General features: G+C 43.5%; 1 protein-coding gene across 11 annotated transcripts in view; it reads right to left on the bottom strand.

Annotated features, from left to right (window-relative positions):
- The window catches only part of LOC126538440 (DENN domain-containing protein 2D-like), a 423,989-nt gene that overhangs the window by 341,302 nt on the left and 67,983 nt on the right, over window positions 1-14,704 (bottom strand). For all 11 annotated transcript variants that reach the window (XR_008613950.2, XR_008613951.2, XM_050185285.3 and 8 more), the window contains exon 4: window positions 13,208-13,278. Coding sequence is in view for 9 of the 11 variants with exons in the window: in XM_050185285.3 (XP_050041242.1) it covers window positions 13,208-13,278 (71 nt within the window). In the remaining 2 variants the exon portion in view is untranslated. The remainder of the gene's footprint in view (window positions 1-13,207; window positions 13,279-14,704) is intronic.

The raw sequence follows: 14,704 nt of genomic DNA, 5'->3' as shown, positions 1-14,704 counted from the left end.
AACAATCTTCTCGGCGTTGTCTCGTGTAATAGTTGCGCTGGTTCTGCTTAGCTGCTGCACAGTGATCAGGGTTACGGTCTTGCTACTAAACTGACTGTGGTTTGCGAGATCTGCGGTGAAGTTGTGTAGGGATGGAGCTCACGGGGAATTGAGGGCCCGAAAACGTGTAATCCTTTTGAAGTGAACGTAGTTGCAGTACACGCTATGTCGTCGACCGGCAACGAGTATGAATTATACCTAGTGCCTACTGATGGCCTTTGGTGCCGTTTTTTTTTTTTTCAAGCTTTCTTTGAATATTTCATTGTGAAATGGTTTTTGTTGTTTTCTGAAAACCACAATTTTGATGATGCCGTATTGGAGGTGCATTATCTCTGCTTCTACTAGTGCTAGCACTGTAATCCCTTTTTTTTTTTTTATCAGAAAGGCAAAGCTGTGTAGAGTGCAAATAAGCAAAATAATGTTGTTGCATTTATTAGAAAATGTTTTTAAAATGTTTCTTTTTTAGCAGCTAGATGGATTTCTCTCACTGAAGTTTGCAATGTTCTCATTTGATATAAAATTGGGCTACAACACCATACTTGCTTATTTGCACTCTTTGTTAGTTCCACATCATTTTCGTATGTCGATAATTATTATGCCATGTCTAGTTTGGTAGACAGCTCACTTCCAAGCACATTATGCAATAAAGCTGAATTTATTCAATGTTTAGAAAATTATATACTCTGCAAGAAAACTGGATGTATATTTAAAACTAGCACATTGAAATAAATAAACTCAGCGTTTCATCAAAATCGACAAAGAATAAAAAAAAAGCTTTCACGCAAGAAACTTTTCAAGAAATGGAAATGCCTTCGAAGTTATATTTCAGAAATACTTTGCCGCAAGAAGCTCTTGAATGTGTTTGGCAGAAGCGGAGTTATTGGCAATTGAACATCCTATGCACGATGCTTCCGCCCCTTCGTCAATGACTTGCACTGCGAATGCTACAGTGGAGCGGGGCGTGCCCACAATGCTCCGCCTACTGAACGTGACCATGTTGCGCAATTTAAATGTGATTTTGGATGTTAACGTGGCTGCCACTACTTCCGACTTTGGTCCAAGTCGGAAGTCGCATCAAGCACGGTTGTCGTCGGCAAGCCACAGTGCTCTCAGCCAGCATCACGACACTCTACGGCGGCCGCAGCATGTAGCAGACCACAGCTACACACAGATGCAGCACATGTGCGCAGCATTTCCTGTGTGCCCACTCGCGCTCACGTGCTCCAGTCTGGCTGTGCTGGCAAGCATGCATGTGGGCTGATTAAGTTTTGTGTGGTTCTCAGCTATTTGAGTTTCAAAAGTAGACAGCGAGACCTGGCGGCTCTGACAACGATAAACAGTGTGGCCAAAGTTCACTTCCTATGAGGGCAGCCGTGGCCGAGTGTGAGCACACAATCAGCTTCTTCTAGAAGTACGTAAATTATTACAGAAATTTGAAAGTACATTTTCACTTACGGCAAGTGTTTAACTGCATTCTCTGTTGACATAAAAGATTTGTTTTATTCTTTGTCACATGAGGGTTTGCTGTCCAGTGTTGAGGCGGCAATAAATGAGCACGGCGCTGTTCATTTTTCTAACGCTTGTGGTGTTAGTGGGGCAAGGTTTTTAGAGCGTACATCATTTTATTTGAGGTCCACTTTTGTTGAATTTGACAATAACATTTACCTGCAAAAGCAGGGTGTTTGCATAGGCTCATGAATAGCGCCCATATTAAGTGACCTGTTTTTAGCTCAATGTGACAAAGCTCTTTCTGTGTGGATGGGCGACTTGGGCGTCGTAAAGGTCTTTAGATATATAGATGATTTTTTGGTATGTTTAGATAGATCACTACTTGATCTGGCCGCCAGTTCTCATGTAGATTGCTGTTTTGACTGTTCAAGCCCTGCCATTGACAGTATTATTGCCTCATTCAATGAGTATTATAGACCACTTACGTTCACCACTGAATTTCCTGCGCAGGGCAATATCAGGTTTTTAGACTTGTGCTTGCATTTCAAAGCTGAACACGTGTGTTGGGTTTATGAGCCCAGAGCTAATAAGCCGTCCTTGAGGTACAGTTCTGTACACTCAAAACTCGTAAAAAGAAGTATCGTACGTTCTTTCTTGTCATGCGCTCTCTCCAAGTTATGTGCTCACGTGCTGGATGAAGGCCTTAGTAAGCAGGTGACTCGTCTGGAAGCAGCAAACTATCCGAGACATATCATTATCTCAGTTGCTGAAGGCCTGCATTGTTGAAGGAAGCTAACTTCACGCATGAGCGATGAGCAGAGAGCAGATGACGAAAGAGAGAGGAAAGAAGAAAGGAACAAACGAAAGGTGGCTATAATTCCCTACTTTCATAAGGTTTCCCACAAACTAAAGAAGGTTGGGCAACGTTCTGGTGTAAACATTGTTTTTACAGCACCTAACAAACTCTTGAGGTTGAGTGTGTTGAGCTGTCCCATAAGGAAACGCAAGCCTGGTTGTGCTACCACCCACAAGGATCCTTTTGTTACCTGCACTCGCAGCATGGTGTATAAGATTCCACTTTCGTGTGGGAAGTACTGTGTGGGCCAGAGGGGCAGATGTTTAAACGTGCGTCTGGCGGAGCATATAATAAAGTGAAGAGCATCGCAACAGATGGGCTTCTGGCTGCCCATTGTAGAAAATGTGATGCGAAGGCACCATGCTTCCCTCTCTTAAAACAAACTGTTCTTGTCTGTCGCCACAGGAATAAGATAACGAGGGAAATTGTTGAAGCAGCTGAGATAGCCAGAGCAGGTGACGATTGCGTTAGCACGTCGTCTATTCTTTTCTCAAAGAAAGAGCTTGAATTTTTGGGCACCTCCTATATGAACACAACAATCAAACCCCGGCCCTCAGTCCCCAGCAGCTGCGAAGCAACTGATCACGGCGGCGGTCAGACCTGCGACGCTGCAGAGGGTGCTAAGAATCCCTGGCTCCGGACGGGCCGCCATTGGAATATGAAGCTGGCAACGTTTAACGCTAGAACATTATCTAGTGAGGCGAGTCTAGCAGTGCTATTGGAGGAATTAGAGGGCAGTAAATGGGATATAATAGGGCGCAGTGAAGTTAGGAGGCCAAAAGAAGCATATACAGTGCTAAAAAGCGGGCACGTCCTGTGCTACCGGGGCTTAGCAGAGAGACGAGAACTAGGAGTCGGATTCCTGATTAATAAGAACATAGCTGGTAACATACAGGAATTCTATAGCATTAATGAGAGGGTGGCATGTCTTGTTGTGAAACTTAATAAGAGGTACAATATGAAGGTTGTACAGGTCTACGCCCCTACATCTAGTCATGATGACCAGGAAGTCGAAAGCTTCTATAAAAACGTGGAATCGGCGATGGGTGAAGTCAAAACAAAATACAGTGTACTGATGGGCGATTTCAATGCCAGGGTAGGCAAGAAGCAGGCCGGAGACAAGTCAGTGGGGGAATATGGCATAGGCTCTAGGAATAGCAGAGGAGAGTTATTAGTAGAGTTTGCAGAACAGAATAATATGCGGATAATGAATACCTTTTTCCGCAAGCGGGTTAGCCGAAAGTGGACGTGGAGGAGCCCAAATGGTGAGACTAGAAATGAAATAGACTTCATACTCTGCGCGAACCCTGGCATCATACAAGATGTAGACGTGCTCGGCAAGGTGCGCTGCAGTGACCATAGGATGGTGTGAAGAAGTATTCACAAAGTACCGAGTGCAAGAGTAGACATTGCGGCCGGCCTCAACAAGAGGAAAAGAAAGACAAGGGAGGCTCGTGCAGCGCATGAGAAGGGGCTCGCGCAAACGGAGATCGTTGGAACGCCGGCGCGACTAGGGCCACCAGGCCTACGGAACCCACATCTACCGGTGAGGTTCACCTGACCGAGCGTCCGTCTTCGGGACAGGGAACGCCTCGGGTCGTTGCACGGCACGAGACCTCGGAACAGCCTGCTGCAGCCTCGAACCCACATCTACGCGCGAGGTTCGGGAGAGCGAGCGTCCGTCATCGAGACGAGGAGCGCCTCGGGTCGTCGCCTTGCTCGAAGCCCCACGTTGGCCTACTGACATCTAGGAACCCGCTTCTATGCGCGAGGTTCGGGTGACCGGGCGTCCGTCATCTAAACGAGCGCCTTGGGCCGCCTTCTTGCTCGAGACTTCAGAGTGGCCTGTTTGCGTCTACGGAGCTCTGGGCCGTCCACCTTTTCCTGCCCCGTGCTGCTGCGTCCGCTCTTCCACGCCGGTCATCACTCTACGAGCTAGTGTTCCACCTCAAGGACTCTACGTCTCACCACACTCCGGACTTAACCGCAAGCTCGTAAGACTACATTTTTTTCTATTTACGAACAACCTTGTATGTGTGGGGCTAGTTTAAGATATTCTTCGTGTTTACGTGCCGTCCAATATAATTGTCGTGTGTTTGCTCATCATGCACCGTCTCCTCCATCTTCCTCGCGTCACACACTTTGCAACGTGACGGTCCTAACGTCATCACAGATGGTAAGAACTCGAATTAGCCTTGACTTGAGGAGGGAACGGAAGAAACTGGTACATAAGAAACCAATCAATGAGTTAGCGGTAAGAGGGAAACTAGAGGAATTCCGGATCAAGCAACAGAACAGGTATTCGGCTTTAACCCAGGAAGAGGACCATAGTGTTGAAGCAATGAACGACAATCCTATGGGCATCATTAAGGAGTGCGCAATAGAAGTCGGTGGTAATGCCGTTAAACAGGAAACCAGTAAGCTATCGCAGGAGATGAAAGATCTGATCAATAAACGCCAATGTATGAAAGCCTCTAACCCTACAGCTAGAATAGAACTGGCAGAACTTTCTAAGTTAATCAACAAGCGTAAGACAGCGGACATAAGGAACTATAATATGGATAGAATTGAACAGGCTCTCAAGAACAGAGGAAGCCTAAAAGCAGTAAAGAAGAAACTAGGAATAGGCAAGAATCAGATGTGTGCGTTAAGAGACAAAGCCGGCAATATTGTTACTAATATGGATGAGATAGTTCAAGTGGCTGAAGAGTTTTATAGAGATTTATACAGTACCAGTAACACCCACGACGATAAGGTGAGAGAGAATAGTCTAGAGGAACTTGAAATCCCACAAGTAACATTGGAAGAGGTAAAGAACGCCTTGGGAGCTATGCAACGGGGGAAGGCAGCTGGGGAGGATCAGGTAACAGCACATTTGTTGTTGAAGGATGGCGGGAACACTGTCCTAAAAAGATTGGCCGCCCTATATACACAATGCCTCATGACCTCGAACGTACCGGAATCTTGATAGAACGCTAACATAATCCTAATCCATAAGAAAGGGGACGCCAAAGACTTGCAAAATTATAGACCGATCAGCTTACTGTCCGTTGCCTACAAAGTATTTACTAAGGTAATCGCAAATAGAATCAGGAATACCTTAGACTTCTGTCAACCAAAGGACCAGGCAGGATTCCGTAAAGGCTACTCAACAATAGACCATATTCACACTATCAATCAGGTGATAGAGAAATGTGCGGAATATAACCAACCCTTATATATAGCCTTCATTGATTACGAAAAAGCATTTGATTCAGTCGAAACCTCAGCAGTCATGAAAGCACTACGGAATCAGGGTGTAGACGAGCCATATGTAAAGATACTGGAAGCTATCTATAGCGGTTCCACAGCCACCGTAATCCTCCACAAAGAAAGCAACAAAACCCCAACAAAGAAAGGCATCAGACAGGGAGATACGATCTCTCCAATGCTATTCACAGCATGTTTACAGGAGGTATTCAGAGACCTGGAGTGGGAAGAATTGGGGATAAAGGTTGATGGAGAATACCTTAGCAACTTGCGATTCGCTGATGATATTGCCTTGCTTAGTAACTCAGGAGACCAATTGCAATGCATACTCACTGACCTGGAGAGGCAAGGCAGAAGTGTGGGTCTGAAAATTAATCTACAGAAAACTAAAGTAATGTTTAACAGTCTCGGAAGAGAGCAGCAGTTTACGATAGGTAGCGAGGCACTGGAAGTGGTAAGGGAATACATCTACTTAGGGCAGGTAGTGACCACGGATCCGGATCATGAGACTGAAATAACCAGAAGAATAAGAATGGGCTGGGGTGCGTTTGGCAGGCATTCTCATATCATGGACAGCAGGTTGCCACTATCCCTCAAGAGGAAAGTGTATAACAGCTGTGTCTTACCAGTACTCACCTACGGGGCAGAAACCTGGAGGCTTACGAAAAGTGTTCTGCTGAAATTGAGGACGACGCAACGAGCTATGGAAAGAAGAATGATAGGTGTAACGTTAAGGGATAAGAAAAGAGCAGATTGGGTGAGGGAACAAACGCGGGTAAATGACATCTTAGTTGAAATCAAGAAAAAGAAATGGGCATGGGCCGGACATGTAATGAGGAGGGAAGATAACCTATGGTCATTAAGGGTTACGGACTGGATTCCAAGGGAAGGGAAGCGTAGTAGGGGGCGGCAGAAAGTTAGGTGGGCGGATGACATTAAGACGTTTGAATGGACAGCATGGCCACAATTAGCACATGACCGGGGTAGTTGGAGAAGTATGGGAGAGGCCTTTGCCCTGCAGTGGGCGTAACTAGGCTGATGATGATGATGATGAGTCACATGACTGCTTTTACTCCTTCCCTTCAGTGTATCTGTTGCAGTGGCGTCCCAGTGAGTATATATACGCTCACCAGCTGCAATAAATAAATTGTTGAAAGTTAGCGCTCGTCCCCTGTTTCTGCTTGTCCCTGTGTCATTCTTGCGCTATGTATCCCAGTTTGTATGTATCCCACCAACACGCCCAAACTTCTTCCTTGCTAAAGTATCATATGTCTTTGCAAGATCAAAGAATACAGAGAAAGTATCATCATCAGAAAATGGCAGCAGTGGTGTGAACAGTACTGGATCATCCGCATGGACTGACAGCAATATCTTTTTGCTGCAGGTTCGGTAATCAGTTCATTCTGATCATCCGTCTTCTATCTACGTCTTGGGCCTACCTGCCACGTGCGGTCAAGTTTCGCCCTTCGGCCGCTACCCCGAGCAAAGCGCTGAGCACAAGACGACACGTGCGGACTGTTCCTAGCTGCTGGTTTGCTGAAACATTTTGACGTCATCAGCGAAAAGGCTACAAATACCGGGACCTTGTTGGACACTGACCAAATGGCAGCAGTGGCGTGAACAGTACTGGATCATCCGCATGGACTGACAGAAAAATCCTTTTGCTGCAGGTTCAGTAATCAGTTCATTCTGATCATCCGTCTTCTATCTACGTCTTGGGCCTACCTGCCACGTGCGGTCAAGTTTCGCCCTTCGGCCGCTACCCCGAGCAAAGCGCTGACCACAAGACGACACGTGCGGACACTGTTCCTAGCTGCTGGTTTGCTGAAACATTTTGACGTCATCAGCGAAAAGGCTGCAAATACCAAGACCTTGTTGGACACCGACCAAATGGCAGCAGTGGCGTGAACAGTACTGGATCATCCACATGGACTGACAGAAATATCTTTTTGCTGCAGGTTGGTGACATCTGTTTACTCCTTTTGTAACTTCGTCACTACACTTGAAATTGTGCCACGCCACTGCTGCCATACGATAGCATACCAGTGTTTGTTGTAAGTTACTGTTGGTTATCATGGCAAAAATAAGCAAAGAATTGGTATGTGCCCTTGAGGACCTGAAGAGAGAAATTAGGATTGACCTCAAGAATTTGAAAGATTCTCTGGAACGAGACTTTCGAAATGACCTCAGAGAAATAAAAGCTAATCTAAAGTTTACTGATGACAAATTTGATGAGATGGTAACTAATCTGAAAGCAGTTCTAGAAGAAAATAAACGCTTGCGCACTGAAAATGACAACCTAAAGTCACGTTGTGATCAAATAGAAAGTCAAGCGAAATCTAACGAGTCTCGAATCGTGGACTGCGAACAGTACTCGCGAAACGCCAATATAGAAATAAAAGCAATACCAGTCAATGCTAATGAAAAACTGACGGAAATCATGATGAAGCTAGGTGACTGTATTGGGGAGCCCATATCGCCGTCTGATATTGACGTGTGCCACCGGGTTTCAATACCAGGAAGCCAAACTGGAAAGAGCATTATTGTCCAGTTTGCACTCCGAAGGAAACGAAATGCTGTGCTGGAGAAAGGAAGACGAAAGCGCCTAACGGCTAATGAACTTGGGTTTTCTGAATCTGTTCCCATTTACGTCAATGAGCACCTGTGCCCTGAACGGAAGCGCCTCCTTGCGCAGGCCATTGCCAAAAAGCGTGAAACGAACTGGAAGTTTGTTTGGGTGCGTGATGGGCACATTTATGCCCGCAAATCTGAAAACAGTGCCAGACTAAGGATCACTAGCTCGAATGACTTGAATAAAATAAGCTAAAAACATGGATTCCCCCATAAGATGCCTCGAACTTCCTTCTATCGCAGATCTAAATAGCGTTTACTGTGAAAATAGCGTTGCTGTTTTTCATATGAACTGTCGTTCCGTGTGCAACAAGACTGATGAAATACATAGCCTGTTTACTTCCCTTAATTTTTCGCTCCATGCAATAATGTTTACTGAAACCTGGTACCACGATGATTCAACATACTTTGTGTTAGACAATTATACTCACTTTGCTAATAACAGGGAAACTCGAAGAGGTGGTGGTGTATCCATGCAAATTGTGAATTCGCTTCCTGCAACAATACTTGAGAAATTCACGTTCTGCACTCCGGACTGTGAAGTGTTAACCGTTCAGAGCGACAAAAATATATTTTGTGTTGTCTACCGCCCTCCAGACGGAACACTTGAAAATTTTTTTTTCAGCGTTAGAAGCACTCTTTCATTATGTGTCTATAAATGAGCACGTGCTATACCTTTCCGGTTATTTTGAATATTGATATGCGAACCGCGTCACCAGAGCAGACAGAATTTGCTTCTTTATTTGATTCTTACACTCTTGTGAATGTAATTACTGTACCAACGCGCGTAACTTGTTCCACTTCAACTACTTTAGATTTAATTATCACTAACAATGATAAAAGCACTATAACTTTCGAAACTTTGATAACTGACATCAGTAATCATTTCCCAGCATTTGCCTTTATTGCTAATACCAACCCTAAACATGCTTCTAAATCACCGGTGTCTTATTATCGCTGCATTGATTCAAAATCCCTCGACACCTTTCGTAATGAAATATGTACAGCCAACTTTTCCCATATATTGTCGCTACCTGACACAGATGTTGCATACGATGCACTAATGATTGTGTTAAACCAAATATATCAAAACTGCTTTCCTTTAAAATGCTGTCGCAAACGAAAATCGAAGAAACCATGGATTACGAATGCCTTATTGAAAAAAATAGAAAGAAGAACGAAACTATATGCGCAATTCATTAAATCCAAGGATCCTGTGAAATTGTCTCAATATAAGAAATATCGCAATAACTTGAACAAAGAACTACGTCAAGCCAAGTACGAATACTTCAGCTACTCGTTCTCAGATAATTCTAGCATGAACCCTCAGCATCGATGGCATCAACTAGGTAAACTGCTTGGACGTCGCTACAACAGTGGTCCAAACTGCATTATGCGCGATGGTGCTGTGCTGACAGGGCAGGATCTCTCAAATGCTTTTAATGGTTTCTTTGTGAATATCACAAATACAGCAAGCTCTCCTATTAATTCAACAAACACGTCAATTCACCAAGCACCAGGAGTCTCGACGTCGATGTTTATGTCCCCTACAACCGAAAATGAAATAATTTCTGTATTCAGAAATCTTAAGAACAGTAGGGCTTTAGATATTAACGGTTTTCAAATAAAACCTCTAAAGTATGTAATTGATTTGTTAGCTCCAATATTAACCCACATATTCAACCTTTGTCTCAGTTGTGGAGTATTTCCTAAAGAGATGCTAATTGCAAAAGTTATCGTGATACACAAAGGAGGCGATACCTCTGAATTGTCAAATTATAGGCCAATTTCTATTCTACCGGTAATTTCTAAGGGCATAGAAAAAATTATTCACACGAGAATAACTACTTTTTTAGATAAGCATTCCGTTTTGTCGAATGATCAGTTCGGGTTCAGACCAAAAAGATCCACTGAGTTGGCACTGCTCAAGCAAAAGGAACTCATCATAAATGCTTTTGAAGACAAGCTCCTTGTCCTCGGAATTTATATTGACTTTTCGAAAGCCTTTGATTTAATCAATCATGACTTGTTAGTAAACAAACTAAACCACTACGGTATAAGAGGAACTCCTAATTCTCTGATACGGTCTTACCTTCAACATCGTAAACAAATTGTAGCGCACAATGATGCTCTGTCTGATGGCCAATACGTAAAATCGGGCGTGCCGCAAGGCAGCATCTTAGGCCTTTTGTTGTTTTTAGTTTACTTAAATGATATATTTTACACTAAGCTACCGGTGAACCTTACTGCCTACGCTGATGACCTTACAGTGCTCATTACGGGTAGTAGAGAAAATGACTTATCCTCTAGAGGTAATGAGTTTTTGCAATAGTACATGTGTCGGTGGTAACAGGAAAATTACCTAAAGGTGAACACAAGCAAAACTAAAGCCACAGTATTTCGAGCGAAAAACAAAGTTGTAAAAGATGTTATGCTTAGGTTTGGGAACAACTATATTGAAATCGTGCGTACTATCAAATGTCTGGGAGTAACCTTCTCGGAATCGCTTAATTGGGATGCCCAAATTAATAACATACGTTCAAAAATGAACCAAGTGAATGGGGTACTATGTCGTCAACAGTATGTGCTATCAACAAGAATTCAACTATTAATCTATAACGCTTTCTTAGTTCCAATACTTAACTATGTATTGCCACACTGTCTGGGGCACAAGTACGAAGCATAACTTATCCAAGATTATTGTTACTCAGAAACGTGCGATAAGATTAATTGCTAACATACCATGGTATGCCCACACAGAAAGCTATTATTCCGAGTTTAACATCATTCAAGTGCCTAAACTTTATGCCTTCAGATTAATTCTTATGTACAAGAATGCTATTAGAACAAACAACGCAGATATGTTGACACTATTCAACCTTCAAAGCCATGTGCCCATGTACAATGTACGCCGTTGCACAGCTTGGTCTACACCGTTTTGTCGGACTGTGTACCGATTTCAATCAAGCGCCTATAAACTTCCCTGTTACCTTAACACACTTGAACGTAATAACATCTCACTGGAAGAAATATGGAAAAATAAGTTAGTGTTTTGCCGCTCCTGCACTAAAGTATGGTGTTTCATTCTGTTTTTTGTATGTCACGCTATTGTTTCTTACATCACACAATGTTAACAAATGCACTAAGGCTGTTCTCAATTTTGTACGTATATTTTCTTACTGATCCCTACTGTATTTTCGCCCTTGTACGTTCACAAATTTCGCAATGTATTCCAATGTTTCTAGTATTTTTCTGCGTTTGTCATGCCTAAGCTGTTTCCTCGTCATGCTTTCATGTGGGGCGTAATCGGGTTTTTCAAGCCGCTGCATGCGGCTTTTACCCTTACGTCCGCTCTCATTCTGTATTCTGTGGAAAGAGAGAAATAAAGGTTATTAATATTATTATTATTATTATTATTATTATTATTATTATTATTATTATTATTATTATATATTTTGGCTATGCAAGTGTGGAGATTTTTTTTTTCACAACTGAGTTTTGACTTTTCCTTTTCGAGTTTTGACTTTTCTATTTCGAGTTTGGGTAAATTAAAATCTGTTTGCTGTGCTCGCCTGCGTCTCCCAACTCCATCTCTCCCAACATCCGCACGGCCCCAAGATCAGTGACACCAGCCAACATATTGGAAAATCAAACCATGTATACAGCTGTGCTCAAATTTCGCATTGGGCAGTGTCGTAATTGTTGGCGAATTATTTTGTTTCGTAAGTGTGCTTTAGTTCTTTTTTTTACTCTCATGTTCGTAGCATCGGGACGATGCTTTTTTTAAAAGGGGGGCATTGACACGTGTACTTGTTTATCCTTTTTCCAGGGACCACATTTCACCCGATAACAGGTTAAAGTTAAGACTCAGCGCAAGGCACGCCTGCATGATATGGAACTCACTCGAATGTTATTGTTGTTTCTCTGTTATGCATGTTCTCGCCGAACTTTGAGTTGTCAGAGTGTATGCGCGACACAAATTGTGTAGTACTTTCTTGAACGCACATGGGCACTAGCAATTACACTGGAACAGTCATGTATAAAAGCCGATGCGGCTGACCAGTAGATCATATTTTCGACACTTACAAACAGTGCTTGCCGCTATCGTTGTGCTTTGAATGTCACTTGCCTCCAGGGGCACAAGTTGGCCCAATAAAGAGTTAGTCTTGCGATACACAGTTATTGTTGCTGTCCCTACTAGGTGACACATGCACGACAAGACTGATCTCAGACAATAACAAGGTGGTGTTCCATTGCGGACCTAGCCAAGGGCTGTTGCCAATGGCTGGATGGTGCCAGACAAGAGGAATGGGCTCAACATTTGGCCAACAGTGCTCAATATTTGCTCGCATAAAGAAGAAGCTTTGAACTTAACAAATACATAAATGGTACTTTTGAGCATCTGGAGATCGCAGCATTCATAACAATAGGCAAAAGAAAAAAACTTGCAGTGATTCTAAACAGAAACATGCAGGATGCTATATAAAATAATTTTGTAACTGCAAGTTTCCTCCAAAGAAATAAAAATGAGGAATTAAATTTGTGGGATGGGAAGCTAACTGCATTTATAAAGCTTATATTGGGAACAAAGAAAAAGTCTTTCTGGCCAAAATGCATGAAGATGGTGATCCACTGTCACTGAAAAAGGCATGCTTTCAAGGTTGATTAAAACCTTTTCATATTCTTTGAAATCATGAAGAAATGTTGGTGCCTTTGTTTCATTCTTTCTTGGTTCTTTTCAACATGATACTGAAACCAGATTTCCACAGGGGTCTTCTCAGACAACACTTGCTGCTGTCGAAGCGTGGATGAATCGGCAAAGCTGCTGCACAATGACCGCACAACACGGCCTCTCGGAACAGAGCCAGCTGTTCTTGCAGTGTTTGCGTTGTAGCGCAGGTCACGGTTAACAGCAACGCTCAGCCCTCAATGCACCGCACACCTGACCTTCCCGAAGTGCACACCCAAAAGTGAGGCACTCACCCTTTTGATGGACCTGACATAAACCAGCCTCTTCTGGACGTCCTTGATGGACACCTCGCTGCTGCTGTCCGCTGCACAAGTGGAGAGGAGCCAATTCAATACAGTGATCGACAGAGCATGATGCAACCAAGTTTCTGGTGCGTGCTATGAGTGCAGCTATGAGTGTGCATGCTTGCAACTACAGCAACTAATAGTCGTCAGCAAAACTGGTTTTGCCAAGAGTAGGATGGCTAGTCTCCCAGACTGCAGGAAAAGTGTACAGACATTCAATAAACAAGTTACTTCACAGACTTCTTTCTGAATATAGCCACACATTATCAATTAACCACACACTTGGTGAAGAATTTCACTACTCGGTGGCAAAAATTTATGTAGCAGTTGACTATACGAAACCTACGTATCTGCAATGCAACTACATTCTGTCGCTGACTGCGCAGTGCCTCAGCTGCCCATCCAGAGTACACCTCTGGAGGGACACTGCAATGTATTATTGGCACAAGCTCAATAGTTTCTGCGCTCATAACACGCGCTGCAAACAAATCAGTAGGAAAAGAGTAATCATTCTCAACACACCCTGGCCTGGCTCCAAATGGCAGGGCAGCCAGCACCAAATCGCTGCAAAACATCTTTCTTATTTCACTCATTTCCCTTCCAGAGAGTTACGCTGCACCACCTTCTTATTTGGGATCTGCAAAGCGCGCAAAAGGCAAAGCTAACATGAAATTTACAGTGCAACGACCGCTCATTGTATTTGAATATTGACACGAAGTAAGCTGCCCACTATGAGTCCCAATCGCCAGAAGTCAGCTGCCCACTAAAGGCATCATCATCATCATCAGCCTGATTACGCCCACTGCAGGGCAAAGGCCTCTCCCATACTTCTCCAACTACCCCGGTCATGTACTAATTGTGGCCATGTTGTCTCTGCAAATTTCTTAATCTCATTCGCCCACCTAACTTTCTGCCGCCCCCTGCAACACTTCTCTTCCCTTAGAATCCAGTCCGTAACCCTTAATAACCATCGGTTATCTTCACTCCTCAAGTATAAGGTGTTCCTGATTCTATTTGCGATTACCTTAGTAAATACTTTGTAGGTAACGGACAATAAGCTGATCGGTCTATAATTTTTCAAGTCTTTGGCATCCCTTTTTTTATGAATTAGGGTTATGTTAGTGTTCTTCCAAGATTCCGGTACGCTCGAAGTCATGAGGCATTGCGTATACATGGTGGCCAGTTTTTCTAGAACAATCTGCCCACCATCCTTCAACAAATCTGCTGTTACCTGATCCTCCCCAGCTGCCTTCCCCCTTTGCATAGCTCCCAAGGCTTTCTTTACTTCTTCCGGTGTTACTTGTGGGATTTCAAATTCCTCTAGACTATTCTCTCTTCCATTATCGTCGTGAGTGCCACTGGTACTGTATAAATCTCTATAGAACTCCTCAGCCACTTCAGCTATCTCATCCACATTAGTAATGATATTGCCGGCTTTGTCTCTTA

The sequence above is a fragment of the Dermacentor andersoni genome, chromosome 4 (assembly GCF_023375885.2).
Source record: "Dermacentor andersoni chromosome 4, qqDerAnde1_hic_scaffold, whole genome shotgun sequence".
NCBI classification, from domain to species: Eukaryota; Metazoa; Arthropoda; class Arachnida; order Ixodida; family Ixodidae; genus Dermacentor; species Dermacentor andersoni.
Note: the sequence above shows the minus strand (reverse complement) of the source record. Positions and strands in the feature narration are given on the sequence as shown.